Below are 24,560 nucleotides of genomic sequence, written 5' to 3'. Positions count from 1 at the left end.
CCTGCAAACAAAACAGGAGCGTCTTCTCTCCCTTCTGGGAACAGCAGTAAGCAGTGCTTCACATGTGAATCTATGTCTGGGTGACACAAGTACTGTTATCCAAAATGAAGGCTACACATGAGAATTAAATCAGACCACTGCCATAGAGTGAAAACTATTTATTTTTATAAAAGGAAATAAAACAAACCCTACCAGTGTGTACATTGTACACATTTGAATGACACTTACAAGAATGAAGTTTCCATATACAAAGATTACAAGCCCACACTGGTAAAGGATGGATACAAGCACATATTCAACTTGAGCTGCCTCCACTCCAGCTCACAGTACCAATTACTCTATGACCACAGTTGCATAGTATTAGCATCCACACTATTTTATTCCACTACAAACACAGAAAGCAAGGAGTTTATTCAGAGAGCATGTATATTCATTTGAAGAGTTTAGTTGCTGGAATCTTCTCTCACTACTCTTCTGTCGCCATCTTCAAGAGATACTCTTTGTCGATTTTGAAGAGCCTCCAGCCCTCTTCAGTGGACAGATCAGAGGCACCCCTTCTCTTGTAGAACCTGATGGAGGGCTCATTCCACTCTGCAACTAGGAAGTGCATACTGCTGCAGCGGCACTTGACAGCAACCTGCAGAAGTGCAACAACATTTCAAGTAGCAGCCACAGGCCAGTGGGTCTTACTGGCCTTACACTGAGCAGCAGCCAGCTGCATATCACTGCAAGTCATGAAGTTCATTTTATCTCTCAGTTCAGCACTTGTCACTGTTTATCTGTCTCTAGACAGTATTTAAGGCTGTCTGGTGCTCTATCATCTCTCTTAGTAACTCAGATATGCTAATCCTGTGTACTGCTCAAGGAGAAACTTGATTGCAGCTAACAGAAAAGCAAGACCAGCAAGACTGCTGTCATGTGTCCTCAGTGCTCTTTGTTTAGACTTATCACTCAGGCATACCTGACTCAAATTCTTCAGAATTTCTGATCCAATGCCAAGTCCTAAGGAAAAAAAAAAAGCAACAAAAAATACAGTTGAGAAAAAACAGTAAGAAAGTTTGAATTTTAAAGTAGCCCTATAGGAAGCAAGTCATCTAAGCCTGCAGTACTTACCTCTGTACTCAGCCATTACATAGAAATCTTCAAGATACAACAGCTTTCCAATCCATGGATCATAAGTGAAGTAATACATAGCAAAGCCCACAATGCTGTGCCCTGAAACAAAGCATGCAGCTTTAGCTGGTCTGAAACTACTACTACTACAAGTTAAGTCTTACATGCATGTTTAAATATACAGATTGTGACATGCAGCCATTTGCTATAAGGTTAGAATAAGAATTAAGCACAACTGAAAACATAAGTATAAACTTGCATCAGCCTAACAGAAGACTGCCCTCTTCACACCCTGAAATGCTCAAGAGCAATGTTATAGTAAGCAGTGAACAAAGGCTTTTTTTTTTCCCTATAAATACATACCCTACTGATTTATCAGTATTTCCTTTCTGAAATACAAAGCATTACAGAGCAGTTCAAAACCTATGTAATCGCCCCAACTCTGCCTTCTTGGCAACCCCAACCATCTATGAAACTTTACAGAACAGTTCATCTTCCAATGTTCCTCTCAGTAAGTACTGTGAGAGAAAGTGTTCTCACAACTGTTTCAGCAGCATTTCTGATACCTTAACTTATGTGCACACTGATGGTATTGCACTATTTTGTCTTCAGCACCAGCAAGTCAAGCTAAATAAAGCTGCATCTTCAAGTACAACCGCACTGCTCAACAGGAAAGAGAAACCAACTCTTCCAGCAGTAGCATACTCAAATCTAAGCCTTAAAAATGGTAACATCTACCATAATACTCTGCACATACTCTAAAGGAAGCGTGCATAAACTTCTGATCTACTGTGTCTTTGGTAAAGGTTTGGGAATAGCACTTGTCCCTGTAGACCTTACCTCATATTATGATCATCTACTTTATTGTGTAACGGATCTTTTAGTTACCTCCCCGCCCATCCATGTACACAGAAGGGCCATGTACATGGCGAAGCTAGAGACTGTAACCTGAAGATTGGGGACAAATTAAAGAAAACATGTGATTCAACAGGATTACATAAGGTTAAGTTAGGGTCAAACAAGAAAAGCCATTTAATTACTTGGCATTAAGTACAATGTTACACCTGATCATCCAACATCTCCAAGGTTAGCAACTACTTCAGAACAGCATCACTCTATGTTACGGCATTTAAGCTTAGCCTGTTCCTCCTACCCCAGCTCCTCGCTGGAACCTAACGTCAGATAGGTCACAGTAAGCACAAGGCATCACTTGCATAAAAACGAGCGTAAAAGCAAAACCTCACCTTCAGACGACCACTGTTCTTTTGGCACTTCCGCAACGAGACAGTGGTAGAAAGGGTGCTCGCCAAAACCATCCTCAAGGAGCTCTACGAAAGCAAAACAAACGGACAGCTCAGCCGCGGGCGCTGGCACCGAGCCGCAGCGGGGCGGGCGGCCGCCGCCTGCCTACCTTTCTCGGTTAGCACCACTTGATCCTCCATGTCCTCGTACTTGGCTAGTTCCTGGAAGAGCACAACAAATCAGCCGCCTCCCTGGGGCCGCTCTCCCCCTCCCCCCCCCCGCAGCCTTGCGCAACGCCCTGTTTGCGCTCAGCCGTGGCCTGCCCCGGGACCGGCCGCCTCCCCAGCCCCCATCCTCCCGCCCGCCCGCCCGCACCTTGATCAGTCGCAGCAGGTCGGAACAGTCCTCGGGACGCGCGGCGCGGATACTGAACGAAGCCATTTTCGACGGCGTTTCCCCCTGCGGCCCCCTCGGCTGACGAGTCCCCGGTGCGTGAACAGGAGGAGCAGCTGCTTCTTCATTCGTGTCCCGGGCGCGGCGGCCACCTGCGGTCAGTCAGGCTGCGAGCATGTCCCGGCGGCGCTCGACAGGCAGACCACTTTCCCGCGGATACGGCGACGGCTCGAACTCCAAGTGTGCCTGCGCTAGCACCGCCGCCTCAATTTATAGACGACCGCGCTCCGCCTCTCCCCGAACGAGAGCCAATGGGAGCGCCCGCAGAGCTCGCCCCCAGCCAATGGCAGCGCCCCTCCCCGGAATCTTGCCTCGCCCTGCCAGCAACAGTTGCTGCGGATGTCTCGTGACTCGCCCCCACGGCGCCCCCTGGCGGAGGCGGGCGGCGCAGCAGGACAGGCCCCTCCCTTCTCTCGGCGGTGGGGGGGTCCGGTGTGCAGGGGGCTTTGTCACTTGTTTGTCACTTGTTTGTGACTGAACCAGATCCCTTGGAGAACAAAAATGCCCGATACTGAGGTACGCTCCTGGCCAAAGCTGTCACCATGCCTGTGATGAGGGCTCGCACAGTGCCCAGCCAAGCTGTTGTTCCCTGACCAGATCAGGGCCATAAGCCTGACATTCGTTGGAGAAATTCTGTCTTAATAGAGCTCTTCAAGGCTTTGGAGTATGATGTGTAATCTACAGATAATGTAAATGTCCACTGGATCCTAGCCTAAATGACATGCGTGGATGTAGGCCAACCAGATAGGCCACTTGGATGAGAAGTAGAAAATGACTTGGAATATATGTGGTTTTATTTTCACCTTTTTCTATAAACCTTGCAACTATCACATCCACTCCTGCATACTGTAAATGAGCCTCTCCTCTCCTCTCCTCTCCTCTCCTCTCCTCTCCTCTCCTCTCCTCTCCTCTCCTCTCCTCTCCTCTCCTCTCCTCTCCTCTCCTCTCCTCTCCTCTCCTAATTTAGCTTTATCTGGTTTAACTGGTTTCAGGAGTAATTTGGGGTATGTGAAGACATTAAGTCATGCAGAATAACAGTTCTTAAAACACAGATCTCAGAACATTTTCATAACAGGGCTCTGTCACCCTCACAATGAAGATTTTCCTTGTGTCTGTACAGAACTTTTTGCATTCCAGTTTCTGCCCATTGCCCCTTGTTCTATTGCTGCTCACCACCAAAAAGAGATCGCCCCATCAACTTGACTCGCACATGAGATCCCCTCTCAGCCTTCTCCACGCTGAACAGTTCCTGGACTCTCAGCCTTTCAGTCAGTGGCCAGTAGAAGATAAGATTTGTTCGGGAGGAGCTATGGATCTGAAAACCCTGAAAATCTGGTAGAGAGACAACCAAAATGAGCTACCAAAAACAGGTCCAGCCTAACTACAATGGATTTCGTGAACAGATGTATTTTCAACTCCTAGAAATAATCTCTCTGGGATCAGAAATGGGGAATAGTATCTGTCAAAAACAGTACATGAATTGTCCCAACTATTTTTTATTTCACAACAAGGAAGTAATACTGTCTTACTGTTGTGTAAGAGCAGAAAGTGCCTGGTTTCTTTCATTTTCAAGTCAGAAGAGTCGTGATTTTAGAAATTTCAGAGAAAAAACAAACAAACAAACCCACATTTTCCAACCTGAACATTTTTGAATCTTGCTCTAAGTAGCTTGGAAATATGCTGACATTGTGTTAACCCAGTTCATTGGAGTTAGATTTCAAACTCACAAGGCACAAGAATAAAATACTGTAAGAACACCAAGCCTCAAAAATAGTTTTATGAATCAATGGCAAATACAGAAAAAATCAACCCAACAACCCTACTCCACCCCATAAAAAAAACTCACGATTAAGATATCGAGATCTCAGACTTATGATGCAATTCTTTATTTATATGTTACCATTGGTATTTTTTTCAGTGTAATAGCAAGCATATTTAACAAAGTTGTTCTGAAAGAACTCAGTTTTGTGAGTAAATCTGGCTGCTGAGCTTTGTACTTTTGAAGCAGCTTCTAACACTTGCCTCAGGTCCATTTGGCTTTAAGAATGTTTCACGTCATCTTAGAATCACGGAATGAGTCACCAAGTGCTTTGAGCTGGAAGGGACCCTAAAGATCATCTATTTCTGCCCTCCCCCTCTGTGGGCAGGGACACATTCCACTAGTTTCGTTTCTCAGCGTTGCTGATGTCACTCCTGGTGTAGCAGAAATTGATACTTAAACTCCAGATGATTTCCTGAGGGCTTGGTCAGCCTATTTATTTGCACTTCTGATGGGAATGAGTGTAAGTGTCCTGGTATTAACTGGTATTAATACAAGCATATGAAGCGCCATGTATCTTTCTAAGGCATGTTTTCCCCATGTCCTCCACAGAGACAGAAGCCCAGTCTGGTCTTAGCCCACAAGAAACAGTCATGCTGGTTCCCCAGGATCCTTTAATGGTGATGTGATCAAATGTTTGATTCAGAGTTGGGAAGCTCAGCTCGACACTTGCACTGATAACATGTTTTTAATTTGCATCTAATTGCCTGCATTTTCTCCTCTGTTGAAGGCTGGAGGGAAAGGCTCAAAGTGGGCACCAGCTTTCTTTCCTTACTTTCCACTAATCAAACTCTTCAATTTTTGATTTTTTCGGTTGCTGGAAGTTTCCTCAAGTTACTAAAGTAGTGCCTCTCTTATGCCCTGTTGTTTATAATAGATAAAGAAGGGTAAGAAAAGCTTGTCTGCATTAAAATGTGGCAAGTTAATGTTTGTGTTTTTTTTTTAATTACAGTATTGTTTATAAGTACTTCAGTCCAAATTATATCTCTTTGTCAAATCTCCAGAGCAAAATATTCATATTCAGATAATATTCAGTGTTGATCTGTTATTTTTCCTGACCAGTTTTAGGACAGCATTCAGGGTTCTCTTAGCATTTCACTTGGCTATTTGTTGTTGTTGTTGCTGCTAATACTTAGAATTGATATTTATAAGTTCACAGTTGCTTTCAGATATTTTTTTTTTCAAGCAACTTACAGTTTATCAACACTGGCAAAAATATCCATTTATAGCAGAGTGGTAAGGAAATACTGCGATAGTACTGCTCAGAATGTGGGGTAAATGCAGAATTTACAGGTCCATGCAATCAAACTACATGGAATATCCATATACTAGAAATACAAAGAGCATTACGGTATTGCTTTTGAAGACGTATCGCAGAATCATAGAATCACAGAACGGTTTGGGTTGAAGGCAGTTCAAGCCCACCCAGCCCCAACCCCAGCCGTTGGCAGGGCAGCTCTAGCAGCTCAGGCTGCTCAGGGCCCCCTCCAGCCCGGCCTTCAGCGCCCGGCACCTCCCTGCCTGGGGGCGGGAGCACCCCAGCGGAAGGGCCGCGCAAGAGCGCTGCCGCGCCGTCCAGCCGCGCCTCTATGGTGCTGGAGGACCGCGTGCCTGGGGCAGGCGTGGCGCCGCGGCGGTGCCTAGCCGCGGTAGGGACGTGGGGAGCACCATGCTGGCTGCACGGTAAGGCTGCCCCGCGGCCTGGGCGGGGCAGGGCACGGCAGGGCACGGCAGGGCACGGCAGGGCACGGCAGGGCACGGCAGGGGGGCCATACTTCCCCCCCGTTAACCGTGCGGTCCGCCGGCCAGGGGGACGGGCTGTGGCGGAGCGGGATGCGTCCCGTGGCTCCTAACGGCAGGGCTGGGCGCGGTCGTCGGCTGCGGTTGCAGTGGGGGGAACGTGGGAGCGAGCAGCGGGCTCTGAAGTGAGAGGCAACAGGTCGGCTGCTGGCTGGGCTGTGAGAGGGGAGCTTAGCCCCGAAGCTGGGTCCTTACGGCGGGCTGTACCGTCACTACCTCTCTCATCGCTGTGTATGGCAGTCTGCGGAGCTGTTTGCTCCCCAGCCCCGGCTTAAGCACTGGCAGCCCCCGTGTCTTGCCAAGGGGAAGCTGTTCTATCCGGGGTTTTATTCCTTTATCCTGTGCTGTATTGTCACCGTTCTGCTTGCTGTGGTGCCTGGTTAAGCACTCGGTGAATTGCAGGGTGCGTTCTGTTCTGTGAAAGGTTTCATGCTTATTTTTATCCCTTTCTGCTGAGCAGCTAAGGGATAATCCTGCTCTTTGGGCTTGTTCAGTGTTGCACCCATACCAAACCGTGAGCAGGAGCACCAGGGTTAGCTGATTGGCGCTGACTTGGAGGCTGTGTGACAGGCACCTCAGGTTACTCCACCTTACACTTCTGTGCATTCCAGCCCCATGCAGGCAAAGTGTATGTTTGGGGTCATGGTTGATTTTCCAGATGTGCACAGATCCTGTCTGTGTCAGGATGCCTGTGGTGTAAAAGCTAGAGTTTAGTCTGAGCTGGTTGTCCTAGGGCATCAGAGAATCATACAGTTGTGGAATGGCTTAGGTTGGAAAAGGCACTAAAGCCACCCAGCCCCAACCCCTGCCATGGGCAGGGCTGCTCCCCATCAGCTCAGGCTGCCCAGGGCCCCATCTAACCTGGTTTGGAGCTCCTCCAGGGATGGGGCACCACAGCTTCTCTGGGCAGCTGTGCCAGTGCCTCATCACCCTCTCAGGGAAAAATTTCCCCCTGACATCTACTTTAAATCTCTTGTTTATTTAAAAATTGTCTCATCTTGTCCTATCTACCCATGTAAAAACAAAATGATTTCCCTCTTGCTTCTGAACAGTCACAGTCAATATTCACCTCAGTGAATCATTCATCCTTCCTGTTTGCAGACGGTAGCAGCTGGCTTGAATTGCTGTACAGATTGCATCTGGTTCTAAAAAATCAGACTAAAAACAAGACATGGGGGTTCTGAAGTAATCGGTGCCATTCCAAAGTAAATCTTATATTATTCTCACAACTTTAAAACTAATCACACTGAATTCCTCCACATAGATTGTACACCATGCGGAAACTTCCTTCTCTTCTGGCTAGAACGTTGGTGTCTAGGACCAATGGCTCATCATTGCTTCCAGACATGGCTGAAGGTAAAGTAATTGCCTGTACTTTGAAAGATTTATGAATGTTTCTCAGCAGCTTACTTTGTTTATATGGTTTGCGTACACTGTGAATGGGCATGCCCTTGACTCTTACGTTATAAATGTTTAGAAAGTGTCAGAAAATTACTGCATGTTTTTGGAGATACATGGCAACAAGTACGCGTAGGTCACTGAAGTTACAGATGCCTGAATCTTTAGTCTTGGAACAGCAAGCAATTCTATTTGGAGGAACAAGTCTAGATAGAAAGTCAGTGCGATAAAACAAGGTGCCAAGGAGCCTGAGTAGAATGGCCAAGAGACAGAGGAACTGAGTGGAAACAATGAGTGGTGCAGAACTTTTAAGTTGTCAGTACTGCTAATTTTATAAAGTTAGAGAAACCTGTTAATCTGATTAGTGTGATTGCCTTGTGAAAACGCGCTCAAAGCTCAATGGAGCTTTGTGTGGAAAGATTCTTTTAACACTCTCCTACTAATAAACCACACTGTTGCTGTTTCAGAAGCATTAAAAATGTTCCCTTGCATTCTTATCCCATGTACTGAGAAACAGGGAGGAGGAAGAGCACTGAAAATAGCACTCAAACTACTTCTTTGTGGACTTCTGCCTATTTCTGATACTGTTTTTCCCTTTTACTCTAAACAGAAACCCCAGGTTATCCAGTTAAAGAGAAGATGAGGGCTTTCGGTTATTAGATAGCTTTTCTTCAATATTTCTTAGAGACAGTAATTTAAGAGGTTAAAGGAGAGAAGCAAGGATACAGGACATTGCATAATTGCAAATATTGCCCTGCTCTTTTATTTGGATGTTTTGTGATTATATCACCTAGGAGGCCTGTAAAAGTAGCAAAGCTACCCTGACCTTGCCTCCATATTGTGTCTAAGGAATACTAAGATTTTTTGGACTATAATAACAGTAAATATTTCAGGTTCTGATCTAAAACTGTAGCACTTAAGTACGTTATGCAAGCTTCTGTTGATAAGTTAACTAGTTTCCTTGAATTTGGTAACTCAGTTGAAACCACAAAAGTATCAGCTATAAATCTTTGGTGACGTGCAAAGACAAATTGCTTACAGTTGTTTACTAAGCTTCAGGCCTATCTAATTAAATGGAGTTTAGGCAGGTAAAATAAATAAGTAAAGGCCCTTAATGGATGTAATTTCCATTGTTTATTTTAATTGTTTATCTAACCTGTGTTTTCCACTCCACAGGACACTTACCCATTCATGTGAATAATGGTGTGTTGTGGTAACCTGTATATATTTTAATATTTGCTAAAATGCTAAACTTCCTTAGCTACTGTTTTGCCTTACTTCAGCACTACTGAAAAGTGAAAACCTCTTATTTTCTGTTGACTTGCCTAAAACCCCCTTTGCCTTCTTTAAGGTTTGTTGGTTGTTGACATGTGGCTTGTTGATCATGACAAGCGAGTGGCTCTGGTCATCTCTGTGACCAGACTGTTGTACTAGACCTACTACACAAACTGGTGTTTGTTTCTGATAGCATGCTGGATAACACATTTTTAACTGCCTCATGGGATACAAAATCTCTTACGTAGCAGCTCCTGCAGTACTTAGCTTCGTGGTAGGTGTTTGAGTGAAGAAGGCTGTCAGTCATACAGATGCAGTGGATATCTTCATCCTTCCCAGAAGACCAGACCAAGCTCTCTACGCCAGATCTGGTGGTAAAATGTGTCCTGGTAATGTGCCTCAACCTGGGGAGGCCCCTGCATGAGGGAGTGGGGATGGCAAAGGTGGATGCAGTGAGCTTGTCCAGCAGCCCTCATGTACTTTGTTACTGTGCTGCACAGCTTAAACAAACTCAGGCCCTGCTGCTCTGGATTTAATGATCTACTGACCACAGATGAGGAATTAGCGTGAAATACACAATGTGATAAGAGATACAATCCATTTGTTGTAATTGTTGCACGTGTCTGAGATATTTGCCAATTAAAAAAAAAAAGTGTATGAATTTTTATGCTTAATTACTTAATTCTTTGCTTTTCTGGATGTCGATTATTTTATAACAATGTAGTTTTCCCAGGGAAAAAAAAGAGAGGAAATATATGCTTATGAGCCTGTAAAATGGACTAGATTTAGATCGGCAACATCTTAGAAACACTTTCACAATACATTCTCTTATTGTTAAAACAAAAATTATGTGGTTTCAGCTTGGCAAATGTATGCCTAGAATTGAAATCAGAAGTATTAAATTATACTAACAGTGTATATACATGTTTGCAGGTGTGGACCCACGGTATTTCAGAGCTTTTTACCTCTCTAAAGCTGACAAGGAAGATGAACCTAGTTTAAACCAAGACAGAGAAAGTGCTGTTTATTCCCTTTCCATCCCTGCACAGCCCACACGCTATTGGAAATTGGAGGTTTTGTGTTCTAGAAGCTAAAACAGTGTTTCTGCTAACATTGTATTAATCAGTGCATGCTATGGCAGCTTCACAGGTGGGGTGTGAGTAACAGGAAAGTAGTACTTATTATGTAAGCAAACCTGCTGCTTCTTGAGAAAAAGGAGTCAGAACTTTCTGCCTCTTTAAAAAAAAGAAAAAAAAATCAACTCTTCAATTTCCAATCATTTTTTTTTTTTAATTGACATTTTGTTGTTGGAATTAGTAGTAGAACTTATTTCAAAACATGTTTAGCTTGGTTTCCCAAATAAATGAGGCCTAAGTGATCTGTTTTTTTGTCTGTCTTCTTGTCCCCTTCTTCTTCCAGAACTCTTTGTTGCTTGGTGCCAGCAAAAATAGATGAGCACAAATCTCGAACCGTGTGTCCAGAAGGTTTGTGGAAATTGCCTTTTGAATCAGGGATGACGAGGGTCCTAGAGCTAGTGTTGCAGGTTGGCCAGTGACCTGATGGCAGTTGGCAAGTACCTGGCCTCTGTATGTATGGCAGCTGGCTGTCAGGCTGGCATAGCTCTGGGCTGACCACAGCTCATGCTGGTGCTTGACTAGAGGGTGAGCAAAACAGATCTGGGGGGTGTCCAGAGAGAGCTGAGGGTGCTGCAGGTAAGGAACGAATGGAGGGCTCTGTGATTTAAATTTGTAGGGAATCAGGCTTTGCTCCAGAGTTTGGTGGTCAGCTGGCTGATCTGTGTGAATACGCACAGAAGTGTAGGGATTGGAAGGAACTTCTGGAGATCATCTAGTCCAACCCCCAGGCATTCAGTTTGTAGTGTGCAAGGTCTGATGGTGTCTCATAAAAATAATCAGCTCATGAGTCATTAGCAGCCTACTTTCTGTTTCCTTGGGAATGTTTTTTTTTCTTTTTTTGGTAGCCCCTCCCTGATGTGTCAGCAACTATTTTGTCATAGTATTTAAACCCTCTTCTGTAAGCATCTGTGCTTTCCAATTCTCAGATTTTTCTTTCTTTCTTTCTTTTTTTTTCTTTTTCTTTTCTGAATTTGGGAATTTTTGCTACTTGTTTTAGATGTTTCCAAGAAGCATACATTCACCTGCCTAACAGTGATGGAGAATTGTCATAGACGTGATGAGACCCTAGCTCACTTCATAGTCCTATCTAATGAAAGAGTAGAATAACTCTCTAAGTGGGTTATTCTTGAAATTTAGGAAAGTCCTGGGCAGAGGTAATATTAACACAGATAGTGTAGACAGTGTGGTAAGCAATTTTACAGAGCTCTCTTCAGTGCTGTTCTTTAAGGCTGCTAGAAATTTAATATAGAGTCCTCCTGGTAACAGCCGGTGTGCAGGCATTGCCTGCCCTTCATGGGTAGATCTAGCTAAAAATGATCTTTTTTCACTCTGTGTCTCCCAGCTGCACAATTCTTTTTATGGTCCTTTAATAAATTTCTGATCTGTGTTATCTTTGTTTTCTGTTTGTGTTTAGGCTAAAATATTTTCACGTCAGAATTCAGTGATCTGGTCTTGATCTGCTCTTTCTTTCATTCAGCTGTTAATTAGCACTGCAGGCATTCGATTGCATTAACAGACACTCAAGATGCGTTCTTTGTTGGCTGTACAAAATAAGCTACAGAATCATGTTACTCAACCCATTACTGTGATACACCTACTAACAGCATCGGTGGATTTGGCCAAACTTTCTTTTTTTCAGGCTATTACTTGCATGAATTTACTTAATTTTCTTATTCTGGGATGAGGATTGTGCTTTTTAGCACCAAGCAACCTCACATTCATTACGTGCAGAACCAAGCTTGGTTTGCTTTGATTTTTTTGTGTTTGTTTTGTTTCAGTGAGAAGCAGATTGAGGGATATAGTGGGAGCATCTACCAACTGGAGGTACAGTGTATATTAAACTTATTTCTTAAACCCTGAGGGAGCACAAAGTTGTGGTATTAGAAATCAACAATAATCACTAAGTGATGGGAAGAAAACAAGATTGAAACTAAAAAGTAATGCAAACAAAGTTTCAAATTGTTACTCTGTGAATCACAAACTTCTTGGATTTCTCTGGCAGATCTTCTGCATCAAGGGAACAAAATACATGAGCTTGACGCTTACAAGATTCTCCTGTTAACTTGGAATCTGGTGGAAGTTTAAAAGCTTCAGAGCTATACTAGAAACGTTATGTTGCAATTTTCTCTTATCTCTTGGTAGATTATCCCCATGTTGAATTTATGCTATACTGGATTTCTAGGCAACTGAGTTAGTTCTGCTTGAAGCAGCCCACGCGTGAACGGCCTGGCTGCATCCATGCAGCCATAAGAGTGTAACCTTGGGGCTTGTGCTCTCCATTTGGGAGTATCTCAGGCATTTTCTCACTCTGCTGTAACTTAACATTTAATTTGGGTCATCTCAAATTTTGCCTTTATCCAGGCTACCTGCCTCCCTCTCTACTCTCTTGGATAAGCCAGAGTTTACTATTATCCCATAACTCTGAAGAGTTCTGAATAAATCAGCGTGGCAATCAGGGGAAAATTTGTTGCTGATTGGTTGGTTCCATGTTTATTTTCTTGATCACTGATTTTCTTATGACTATATTTGCTGAGCTCATTTCACACTTAGTGCACTGATAAGGAAATGTGGAGAGGCTTGCCTCGGTGGAGTAACTGATATATCCTGGCTCTCTAACTAGATTCATCTGAACAGTATTATAGGCACACTGAAGAAAATACCTGAATCTGTGAGGCTGGTTTTCAGTTGGTAGGACTGATAATCAAGCATGGTGGGGCTTGAAATTTGTGGTAGGTCACCTGTTAATGGGTTGAGAAGTTTATAGAAGTCTTTCCCTCAGCCCAGAATAGCTAAGGAGGAAATGTGCTATATGAAGTACTGTCTAAGGATCAAAGCCTTACAAGGCTCTGGAAAAATCTAGTCCTCTATCATTTCTTTTCCCCCCACTGACACCCAGTCTGAAAGGAGAGCTGGCTGAAGCCGGGATCACCAAAGCAGTGTTTTTCTTATATAGGCATATTTCTTGTGCTGTATAAAATACAACGTAAGTGGTTTGCAGGGCATTGTACACTTCAGTTGTCATGCAGAAGCAAGGTCATGGAGCCCATAGTTGGGAGTGCTGGAGAATGACTTAGGCTTACTGTGTGGGAAGGTTTGTATGTAAGAAGGCCTGTAAAATTGGTCTGGAGTATAGGCTAATGCCAGATTAATGGGATGACTACATGAACTGTAATGAGGTCTAATGTAAAATCGTAGCCATTTCAGAAACAAATAATGTCATTTTGCAGAATGTTTCAGGCAGTTATTAGCTACTACTTAACTTAAATATTATTGCTGTATATAGAAGTATTATCAGTTGAAAAATAGTATTGCCTTGAGCTCGATATTTCTGTATAATGAAGAGTATATTCTGAAGCTGAAGGCCAGAAGAGTTGTGCTGCTGACTCAAAGGAGCCTGGAAGGCACTGGTGAAAACAGAATGTAGTTGAAATGTTGTTGTTTTTCGTGTGCTTGCAGGCAGATTTTTGATTGCTTCTGATTAATTTCTCCTAAAGCTTTCACTAAAAGGCCTTGAATACAAGTATTTTTTTTTCTTTAAAGCAAATGTAAAGGTGCATCATCTTGGACACTGCACCTTTTCTTGGTCAACTGGTATATTCCATTTCTGCACAGTGGCGTAACTTAGAAAATAGTATTTTAGAGTGGGTTGTTATCTTCTCTCTTTTTTTGAAGTCTGTGGTAATCTTGTTGCCCAAATGAGGTAAAACATTTCATTTTTTTTAAACACTAAAAAGAAAAAAGACATTTTTTACTAAACTTCTATTGTTTTTGATTACATAGTATTACTGCTTTCTTCCTCTCCTCAAACGTAAAAACCCAAACCAAAGAAGTCACTATCTCACGGTATGACTAGTACTCAAAATCAGTCCAAAGCAAAAACTTAAGACAAACTATCTATTTGGTGAAAAGGTTCTTCCATTTTATTAAAAAAAAATATATATATATATATATTTTTAATTGACTTTGTTAAACAGAATAGCACTCAAACCACAGCAGTGCCTCATGCACTACTGAATGAATGGCACATATCCACTACAGGTTTACAATTGAGTTTGGTTAGTGTTTTATGCCTTCTCTTGCACTGTGAAATGACTTAATAGTTGTGCATACACATCTTGCTTTACTCCTGAAATATCGTGTGCTTAACCCTGAGTTTTCTAGTGCTTTATTGTTGATTCAAAGGATGTTGTGATCTACTTGCTTTATTCAGTTAGGCTGCACTGTTAAGGTGAGGATGCTTTGGATGAACAGGTAAGAGAATATGATGGGCAAGGTTGTTGCATCACAGATGGTTGTGCAAGGAACAAGCCTGGAAGATTGGAAGGAAATGACAGCAAGTTGGCTGCACTGCCTTGTGAGACTTGCAGCTCCTCTGGACATGGTGGGGATGGAAAAGTAACTGAATTATTGCTCCCTTTCTTGTATTATTTCTTTTCACAACTTTCCAGTTTAGCTGTAAGATAACTGAATAGAAAGAGAAAGGGAAATACCTGGATTAATTCTCGAATTTTTTGCATGCTAGATAAGTGTATGCTGCATGAATTGATGCTGAGAGGGAAGAAATCATCTGTAGATGACAGCAATTCTTAGCAAATTAGTTCTCTTAGTTCTTAGTACTAACCAGTACATCTGCTTTACTTCTTGGGTGAGATTCTAAGTTGACAGTCCTTTAAAACTGACGGGGTAGGAAGAGCTGTAGTACAGTAGCTATGGAAGACATGAATAGGCACAAAACATTACAGTTCAATTGTATGTAAGTTATGTTGTTTTTTTTTTTAAACTAAGTTGTTCTCAAGGAGAATCAATTTTGTAGCGCTCAGAATTGGATGTGTTTTGTTCATCTCTGTATTGTAAAGTGTGTGTTTGCCACTGATACTACTTAATCCTTTCCTTCAGTAGTCTTGCTTTGTAAATCAATGTATGTGCCTTTCTCTTTCTTTTCAGGACACACTTGTTTTGCTTTAGAATGCTCAATTATTTTTTATTTTTCTTTTGGTTATGTGGGATCTGTTAGCTGGGGTTTCAGCTGTCAAGTATACTGTTGTCATAATCCAGAGAGTGTATCTTTCCTTGCCAGGGATCATGTGCAAGCAATGCAAGAAAGAAAAGCTCTTCATACTTTACTGGCAAAACGACAGGAAGATCTCCCTCCTAGAAGAATGAAAGATAGCTACTTGGAAGTTCTTCTGCCTCTAGGAAGTCAACCTGAAATACGAGAGAAGTATCTGAATGTACACAACAGTGTAAGGTAACAGAGCAAGTATATTACGCCTACAATAAAGTGTTAACTTTGATGTAGTATCGATTCATTTATGTAATTATAAAACAATGTATCTTACAGGTTTGGAAGAATACTTGAAGATCTTGACAGTTTAGGAGGTGTGTATATGAGCCTGTGAAAAGAATATGGTAATAATGCAAAGAGAGTAAGTTTGAGTACTGCTTGTTATAATATGGTGTGTCCACAGAGGGAGGATCACATCAATAACTTCTCTAGGGCAAAGAGAACAAGATAGCAATGCTGAAAGAGATGGAAATCCCAGAATCATAGGGTTTGGAAGGGACCTCTGGAGATCACCCAGCCCAACCCCCTGCTAAAGCAGGTTCCCTAAGCACGTGAAGGCATAAGGGCATTGGACCATCTGCAGAGAAGGAGATTCCACCACCTCTCTGGGCAGCTTATTCTGATCATTTATAAGATTCTGTCTTTGGCAATGGGATTCTGATAAATCCCATTCAGACTCTTATTAACTGAATTGATGCCATGAGTGATAGGCATAAAAGTTCTTTTGAATTAGGGAATTTTAGGGAAAGAAAACCTTGCATTTCCTGAAAATCTCCTGGACAGAGATCTTTTATCTCATTAAATACAGAGAGATAATTTTGAAAACTGTACTGAATGAAAATCACTTGAATACTAAGAAAAAAACCTTTGCAACATTGTTACTCTGAGTCTGTTTACTTGCATATACTCTTCTGAGCAAAGCTAATTGAGTTAAATAGTCATTTGGTAGCAGGTATTACAGTGTGATAAATACCTCCAACCATGACTTCATGCCTGTGAGGCATAGCTTATCTAATCTGGCACCTCTTCAGAAGAATCAGTATTTGAAAACAAATCCTCAGATAGTATCCCTGAACAACCTGCATGAAATCAAAGTAGGCAGTGAGAAGGTTATGAAAGATCTGTGGCAGACAGCTGCAGGGATAAGGGAACAGATGAGCTGGGAATGGAAGGAGTGGAGTAATAGGTTAATTTAAATTTCTCTTTATAGTAAGTAAATATGCATATAACTGACACAGCTGCTAAATTACTGCTTTTTTTTTTAAATAGCAATCCCATGAATTATGTACATGAAAATGTGGACGTTGTGCACTCCTGTAATATGATACTTCAGTTTGGGTTTTGTAGGTGCCTCTTATGCTTCACAAAGATGGTTTTGATCTCTTTTGCTAAAGTTCTTGTTTAAAAACAAAAACAAACAAAACAAAAAAAAACTAAGAAAACTAAGATCTGACTCCATTTTGGTCTCTTCACAGTTCTTATTTGCTATACTCACACCAAGCAGGAAATGCAGCCGAGATCTCCCTTATCCATAGTTACAGCCCTGGTAGATAAAATCAGTAAGTGGCAATTTGATCAGTAGAAATGTTTCCATCTGTTTATCTTGCTCAGCAGCTACTGTGTTGCCATGGTTGTTACTGAGGATACCTTCTTCCCTCTCCTGTTGAATTCACCTTATAATGGTTTTGCTTTGAATTCTGGAATGCTCAGGGTTTTCTTGAAGGGAGGAACAGAAGAGGATGCTTTTCAGAATGTCATATTTCCCTACCTTTAAAAACACAACTTTAATGTCTCCTGCGCTTCTGTGTTTGGTTTCGTATTAGCATGTGCATTTCTTAGCTTGGTTATTAAACAGTGTTTGTTCTGGTGCAGCTGGGCCTCACTCCTGTCACGTTTTGCTGAACCCCTGTGTGGGTTGGCCATCCATCTGACAGATGCATGCCTGTTTCCTCTTTTGGTTTTAGTAAAAACAGGTAAAACAGAAACTGCAGTGTTGTCCTTTGCAGCCCTATCTTTTCTGACTTTTCTTCATGTGTATTGCTGCTCACGTGACACAGAAACACACGTCCTAGAAAAGACTTTCTAATATGAGCTGTGAGTGAGTTGTCCCCAGCATTGTCCAATGTTTGTCTTGTAGATTTGTGCAAGAAAGTCATATATCCGGACTGTGACATCAAATTTACAGGCAATGTTTCTTGGGTTGGGAAGACCTCAATGGAAGTGAAGATGCACATGTTGCAGGTTAGTTCCCGTGCCTCTGCTGTGACAGTTACAAGTTGCTGCAGAGTGAGTTCTGGGTGATTACATTAGCAGTCTAAGTTACGCTTTCTAAAATGACCAAGATGATTTCCATTGGTCTAGGTGCGGCAAGGTACTCTTCAGTACTTTAATTTGTCTTAAGCAGCATTTTGTAATTAACTTTGAGAATGGTATACTCATAGAGACAAAATGGGTGGCTCTAATGTGGAAGGTAATGTTACACACTGCATCCCGGTGCTGAGAGTGGTGCCAGTTTGGCACTGATAACAAATTGTTGTTTTGGCATTTCTCAGAATAAAAGGTAAGTCATTTTATAGTGCCTATGTTAATTTTATTCTATTTTATTTATTTTATATTTTAGATGCAAATAGTAAATAATTAGCATTCCTCTGCTTAATGTTTTTGTTGCAGAATTCCTGAAGCTGGAGTTTTGTGTTCTTTTCTGCTTAGCTTTTTGTGAGAGGTTTTAGATGACAAACTGAAAGTTAAGTGCAATTGCATTGGTGATGTCAGCTGAATAACTTGCTAAAAACCTTTTGTATTTTGAGAGTTTAAGATATTCTTGTTTCCTGTCTCTCTCAGCTACACGATGGTGATTACAGCCCTGTGTTAGATGCAACCTTTGTCATGGTGGCCAGGGATCCAGAAAACAAACGGTAATTTATAGGACAAGGAAACAGTCTTAACAGACTGCTACTATGGTGAAAGTGTGAAACATGGCAGTTGTGTATGTGTGAAGCTGTGCAGAGTGAAATGCAAATGAATTGTATGGTTGATATATTCTCTTGGCAAGTGCTACTTTGCTAGGGCAAGCTTCAGAGCATTGAATTCAGGAGTCAGGTGACACTAGGAATTGCTGCTAGCCATGTGGTCTGTCCCTTTTTTGTGTCAGATTTTCCTGTGTTTGAATGACTGTCCTCACAAAAACAGAAACACACATGTTACACAGTAATAGAATTAACTGCTTTCTTGCCTAAAAAACTGAAAGATTGAGTCTCAGTGGTTCAGAGTCACAGAATGGCTGAGGCTGACAAGGCCCTCTGGGTCCCACGTGGCCCAACCCATGCCCCAGCAGGGACACCCACAGCAGGGTGCCAGGCCCACATCCAGGCAGCTTTTGAGTATCTCTAGGGAGGAGACCCCACAGCCTCTGGGCAGCCTGTGCCAGTGCTCCATCAGCTGCACAGCACAGAAGTGTTGCCTGGTGTTAAGCAGGAACCTCCTGTGCTCCTGTTTATGCCTCTGGTCCTCCCACTGGGCACCTGCTTTAGAAATGGGTTGAGGATAACTAAGGAGAAATGTGCATGGACTTATGCAGGTAGCTTAAGTCTTCATACAGACTTCAGTGGCTGTTCTTCAGGCCAGCTGGCCACAAGCAAACTGTGTTTAGAAAGTGCAAACTTGCATCTCAGCCTCTTGGGGCTTTGACAAGAGAACTAATGGAGAGGGGTCCTGAGCTGGAAAGAGATAGAATGAGCTGTGCAATAGAGCAGGAGCTGGTGTGTCCCAACGGTCCAACATTGCAACAAATGTATGTGTTTATATGAGTGTTTGTGTGTCTAAACATTATATTATTTTGAGCATTTGTTCACATATATATATATATATGTTTAAAATATAAAAAAATAATCTGTGGAAATTACAGGGATGAATGGGTCTTGAAAATAAGCTTTTGCCTTGCCTTGTGAAAAGGAATAATTAAGCTTTTTACAACTACGTTAGAGTACATTTACTTGTGCAGTTAAACAGACATAGGAATTAGGACTCGAGGCAGCCTCACATCATCTTTTTTGATAAGCAGTGCACATGTAAACAGCTTTTGGCTGTTGATAAGGCTGTCATGGGAATGTGTAGATTATAAGAAATTTTGCTACCTACAACACTGTGTTGTTTCTATTCCAAGAGGAATGTTACTGTTGAAGTTTCTGCACCTGTTTTAAACTCTGCTAGATCAACTTCTACAGAAAACTGTTGAGAAACTCAGCAAATACTTTAATGATCTTCCGTGTAATCTGTGGTACGGTTTTAGCTCCTTAAGAAACATCACTGCATCAGTTTTTTTTTTTTCTTAATTATGCTTGATTGTGGTTGGCTCACTTCACTGCCTCTTCAGGATTGAGGTGAATGTGATATTCCGTGGGCAGCTGCCATTATGAAACAATAGAATTTATTTCTGTGATATAATCTGCGCTACATCTTTTAATCTCACAGCATGTTTATAAATATAAATGGAACGCTTAAAATGTTTTTGTGGGACAAACTCTTTTATAGTCTGTAACTTAACAAATAAGCCTCTGTCCACAGGTCAGCCTTTGTTAATCCGCTTGTTCCTGAGAGCCCTGAGGAAGAAGAAATCTTCAAGCAAGGAGAATGTAAGTCGTATTTCTTACCAGAATGCAAATTTGCCTCAAGTCCAATTTAGTAGCTGGAAGGAAGTAAGCTGCAGAAGTTCTGCTTCTTACAAATGGTCCTAATTTGTTTAACACTAATTTTTTTTGTCACATCTCTTGTGTCAATATTGCGGGGAGTTTCAAAGACTGCTGTCTCATTTTTGGAAGCTCTTTAGCTAAACTGATGGACAAGGATGCTCCTGTTGTACTCTGCACCCCGTATTTCTATTTCCAGGCTGCTACCTTGATGTCAGCACTGAGAGGAATGTGGCCTTTGTGGTTGGTTGTTTGTCCCCATGGTGGGTCTGCTGGAGCAGCTCCTTTCCTGTCTGGGTGCCCGTGAACCTTTAGGAAAGACACTCAGAAAATGGAGGGTAGAAGTAGTGCAGCTGCATCTTCACTTTTTTTTATCACAAATTTGCATTTATGTACCATTGACAAAACCTGAAGAAGGTTGTTTTTTTTCTGTAGTGTTTCTTGCTTGATATGTCTTTCTGTTCTTTAGGGGGAGTACATAAATTCCCTCTAAGAGCAGCAGATATTATTCAACAGGTCTTTATTTTTTCTTAGTTGCAGTCAGTTCTAAAAGCCAAATTTCTGTTTTGAGTCTAGTAATGTGAACCTCTAGCTTTTAATTTAATGCAGGAATAAAAAGAGGGAAGTCATTTGATTTCAGATTAAAATCTTCAGAGCCAAATAATGTGTTTTGTTTTCTTTCTCCTTTGAATTCTAATATACCGATGAATTTTCTGCTTAGTGAACAAGTTGAAGAGGATTGATTTCAGCACTGCTTCCTTACTGAAAATGGCTCCCACTGCAGAAGAAAGAAATGTCATTCATGACATATTCCTTAATACACTGGACTCAAAGTAAGGAAGGGAAGGGTGGAGGGGAAAGGAAGTCTTGAGAAAGAAAAGTGTTTTGAGTGGGCTGTTTGTGGGTAGTCTAGTATGAAGTCATACATTTTGCTTTCCCATTTCACCATTTAAACTCTGGGGCATTTTACTTGGAAATGCAGGCACAAACTTTCATATCCAATCTACGCTTCTTGAAAGAGTCCTTCATCATCCAGGAGTGTTAGCTGTGCCAAGCTGATGGAAGAAATTTTGAGCAAGCTGTTATGAATAATCTCAAGGAAAGAGGTTAATGATGTTTATCCAAATAAGGGAATTGGATGGTTTTACAGCTGTGTGACTTGCACAATGCAGGAGTTTTCTGCGTTGATAGAAAAACTTCTTTCAGGGCAGGAATTGAACATATTTAAATCAGGTAACCTCATGATGCATTTAAGGTATAATGCCTGCCAACATTTTTGGAGTGAGATTTCTGTGAAATTGTCCAGTGCATGTGGTTGTAGAAAAATGTGCAATAAGACCAGTGCACTGTTGTATTTGTGGATAATTTCTTTAGCTTTCTAGCATTGTGTAATTGTTACTTTTAAAGTTGTTTACCAAGTGAGACATACCTTCCATTAAAATGAACAGCTGTGCCTTGTACACATTCTGCCTGGATTTGAACAGCTCCAACTCTCTGCATGCTTGATGTTGAATTTCTCTTTGGGCTTATGTACTTTTAATTCATGGTGTGACTTAATGAGCAACGTAGAGCTTTTGTGGATAAGTGTATGCTTTGTGAATATCTTTCATGTACCTCTCTCTTCTTGGGATTGATGGTTCACAAGGGCTTGGACATGAGCAGGCATTTCTGCAAGATGAGAACTGTAGGCTTTATGATGCTGTAACAAATCAAGAATATTGTTTTAGATAAGGCTTCAGGATCAGTTGGAGCTGCTTTCAGTGACAACATTTCTGGGTGGTTGTAGGTTTTTGTGTGTGTGTGTGTGTGTGTGTGTGTACGTGCATTTGCTTCTTGTGCATTTCTGACTTTCTGCGTTCTGTTATGTAGGTTATAAAGTGTATTGTCTCATCCATAGGACAGTAAGTTTTCGGAGTCGTATATTGCCACCCAATTCAGTGTGGATGGAAGATGCAAAGCTAAAGGGCCTACAGATTTGCCATCCTCAGGTATTTTGAAAAATGTGAATAAATTACAAAAATATTTACTTACTGAATTATGATTGATCTTTTAAGACTACTCAATCCATTATTTTGTTTAGGTTCTGTAGTCCTTGCAGGGTATTTAGATTTTAGTTTCTTCTGCCATTTTTCTACTAATAGGAAAGAAAATCCATAATTTAGAATACAATAGAAAATATCTATATGGATTACCACTGCAAAATAGAAGATTTTTCATTGCCTTTTTTTTCCTACCAAACTGCTCATTTTGTCTAAAGAAAAATCATTTGCAAATTACTTGAGTTGGACTTCCAACTGATGACAGTCTTGAGGTTTTTGCCTTATGTTATCAGATGAGTAAAGTTGCCTAGGACATTTGGAGTTCTGTGTATGTACTTCAGTAGTGCTCCTCATGGGTTCAGAAACTCAGAGTAGAATTGAGATGCAGACTTCAATGCAGCACTTTGAGGAAAACAGATGTGATATAGCAGTTTGATTTTTCTTTTTTTCTTTTTTTTTTTTTTTTTTTCCTGTGTGCAGGAGCGGAACATCTTCAACAGGATCTTTGGGGGCTTCCTAATGAGAAAGGCATTTGAACTGGGATGGGCAACTGCTTGCAGCTATGGGTGAGTTGCAGACTTGCAGTATTTATAAGATCACAGGATGGCTTAGGTTGGAAGGGACCTTAAAACCCACTCATTTCAAACCTTCTGCTGTGGGCTGGGCTGCCCCCCACCAGCTCAGGCTACCCAGGGCCCCATCCAACCTGGTCTTGAGCATCTCCAGGGATGAAATCCAGAACATTATGCACAGTAGGTTGATTGGGATACCACGCTAACCAACCTATTGACATGAATAGAAGAGACCTTCATGTCTTATAGGATGTTCCACTATTTGTGTGCAGCACTGTTTTTCTTAGAGTGCCTGTCGTGTTTGCAAAGAGATTTATATCTTGTTCCTTGGAGCTTGGTTTTTAAACATGTGAAGATAGAAAATACATCTTTTTTCTGTTTTGTTTTATCTTGCTAAGCTACTGGGATGGACTTTTGAAATTTTCTTTCTGAATGTTTAAATAAACATTCTGTTAAATAAGTACTGCATCCACACGCAAGAGGAATAGTTTCTAGAACAATTTCTAGTAGCAAGTTATGCTTACAAAGTGTGAAGGAGGTCATAACCTGAGACAGATGGTATGAAGATTGTCTAGGAAGTGTAAGTCATAAGATACAACAATAATGCAGTATTATATCCTTAAAGGACATGTATTTTTATGCGTTCAAGAGCTTTTGTCCACTTAATTTTATCCTGGGTGATAGCACAATTCTTTAACACATTAAATAAAAACCTTATTTTCTGGTGTCCATTTATGAAAATGCTGTCAAAGAAATAGTTTTGATTTCTGCAAGCATACCAGCTATTAAAGAGAAAATTTTCCCTTTTTCTTGCTCAGATGTTCCAGACCTTTTATTGTCTCTGTTGATGATATCATGTTTCAGAGGCCAGTTGAGGTTGGATCCATGTTACTGCTTTCTGGACAGGTAGGAGCTGATTTCTCTTTGAAGAACAGAAAAACTTATGCCTCTTGTTAGCACTGTTAGACATTGATAACAAACAGCACGTTACAAGAGAGTATGATTTTCTGTAGTAAAATGAAGTCTGCTACAGTTTTTTGGTGTCGATATACTATGAACTGTAACTCCTGTCTGAAATGTTTAGGTCTGCTACACAGAGAAAAACTACATCCAGGTTCGAGTCCACAGTGAGGTTTATGATGCAAATACCAGAGAGCACCACACAACCAACATCTTCCATTTCACATTTATGTCAGAGAATGAGGTGCCACGTGTTGTCCCCAAAACATATGGAGGCAAGTATCCAAATAATGCATTGTCACGACAACTGTGGAAAAGACTTTCTGTTGTAACACTGATCATCTTACTGGATGAATGATTGGCATTTGAATAATATAACAATTTTTTGACAAAGGACGGTTATTTTATGCTTTGATGACAATAAGAATTGCCTCTTAAGCTTGTCTTTCTGCATAGTTGCCCAATATCAGTACTAAGTTTCTCATGTCATTCTCTCTTCTTCACCTTGTTTCAGAGTCCATGTTGTACTTAGATGGGAAGCGACACTTTGCTGCAATCATGAAAGAAATCTGAGAGGCACTGAATGCTGTGTCAGCTGTGTAAGCAGCATAACGGCTTGGAAGGAACTTTGTGAGCCATCTATGGAGACATGTGCTTGCAGTATCAAAAGCAAGCAAAGCAACTCCCCACTCCTTTTCAGTGCTATTTATATATTTGCACATAACTGGATTTTGTTTTATTTTCTGCTCTTAGGATTTGTTACAATCTGCTTTGGCACATCAGTTCTGTTAGGAAATAAGACTGAAAAACTTTAGATAGATGGCTTCTCTTGTCTGCTTTGAAAGATCTCATTACCCCCCCTGTTGTCTTGTCCCCATCTGCCTTCTTTCCCTCGGTAGCTCCCCTTTGTGTTTTTCTGAGAGGGGATGGAATTTCTTTCAGAAAAATATCTGCCATCAGTAGATACACACAGCTGAAGCCATTTGACTTGTATGTGCAAGTA

General features: G+C 41.4%; 2 protein-coding genes across 3 annotated transcripts; one reads left to right on the top strand and one right to left on the bottom strand.

Annotated features, from left to right (window-relative positions):
* Window positions 1–283: 283 nt before the first annotated feature.
* Window positions 284–2,796, bottom strand: SAT1 (spermidine/spermine N1-acetyltransferase 1; the record flags this gene model as incomplete). Its single annotated transcript, XM_079535510.1, has 6 exons — window positions 284–637; window positions 962–1,002; window positions 1,114–1,215; window positions 2,358–2,441; window positions 2,525–2,576; window positions 2,731–2,796. 6 exons carry the CDS (start codon window positions 2,794–2,796, stop codon window positions 467–469), a joined length of 516 nt encoding a protein of 171 aa, XP_079391636.1. The 3' UTR covers window positions 284–466.
* A 4,899-nt stretch (window positions 2,797–7,695) lies between these two features.
* Window positions 7,696–24,130, top strand: ACOT9 (acyl-CoA thioesterase 9; the record flags this gene model as incomplete). Of its 2 annotated transcripts, XM_079545766.1 has the most annotated exons (15): window positions 7,696–7,783; window positions 9,002–9,028; window positions 12,015–12,060; window positions 15,314–15,484; window positions 15,578–15,615; window positions 16,777–16,860; window positions 17,439–17,542; window positions 18,143–18,216; window positions 19,865–19,932; window positions 20,708–20,819; window positions 21,884–21,974; window positions 22,506–22,591; window positions 23,416–23,503; window positions 23,682–23,832; window positions 24,072–24,130. In XM_079545766.1, the coding sequence occupies exons 1-15, from the start codon at window positions 7,702–7,704 to the stop codon at window positions 24,128–24,130; spliced, it is 1,281 nt and encodes a 426-aa protein (XP_079401892.1). In that variant the 5' UTR covers window positions 7,696–7,701. The 2 variants fall into 2 exon arrangements, with proteins under 2 accessions (XP_079401892.1, XP_079401893.1); XM_079545767.1 differs by lacking the exon at window positions 9,002–9,028 and having other exon boundaries at window positions 7,714–7,783.
* Between the last annotated feature and the right edge of the window lie 430 nt (window positions 24,131–24,560).

This window comes from Tetrao urogallus (genome assembly GCF_951394365.1).
Source record: "Tetrao urogallus genome assembly, chromosome: 1".
In the NCBI taxonomy this organism is placed as follows: domain Eukaryota; kingdom Metazoa; phylum Chordata; class Aves; order Galliformes; family Phasianidae; genus Tetrao; species Tetrao urogallus.
The sequence above is the reverse complement of the archived record's forward strand: the minus strand, read 5'-3'. Positions and strand labels throughout refer to the sequence as shown.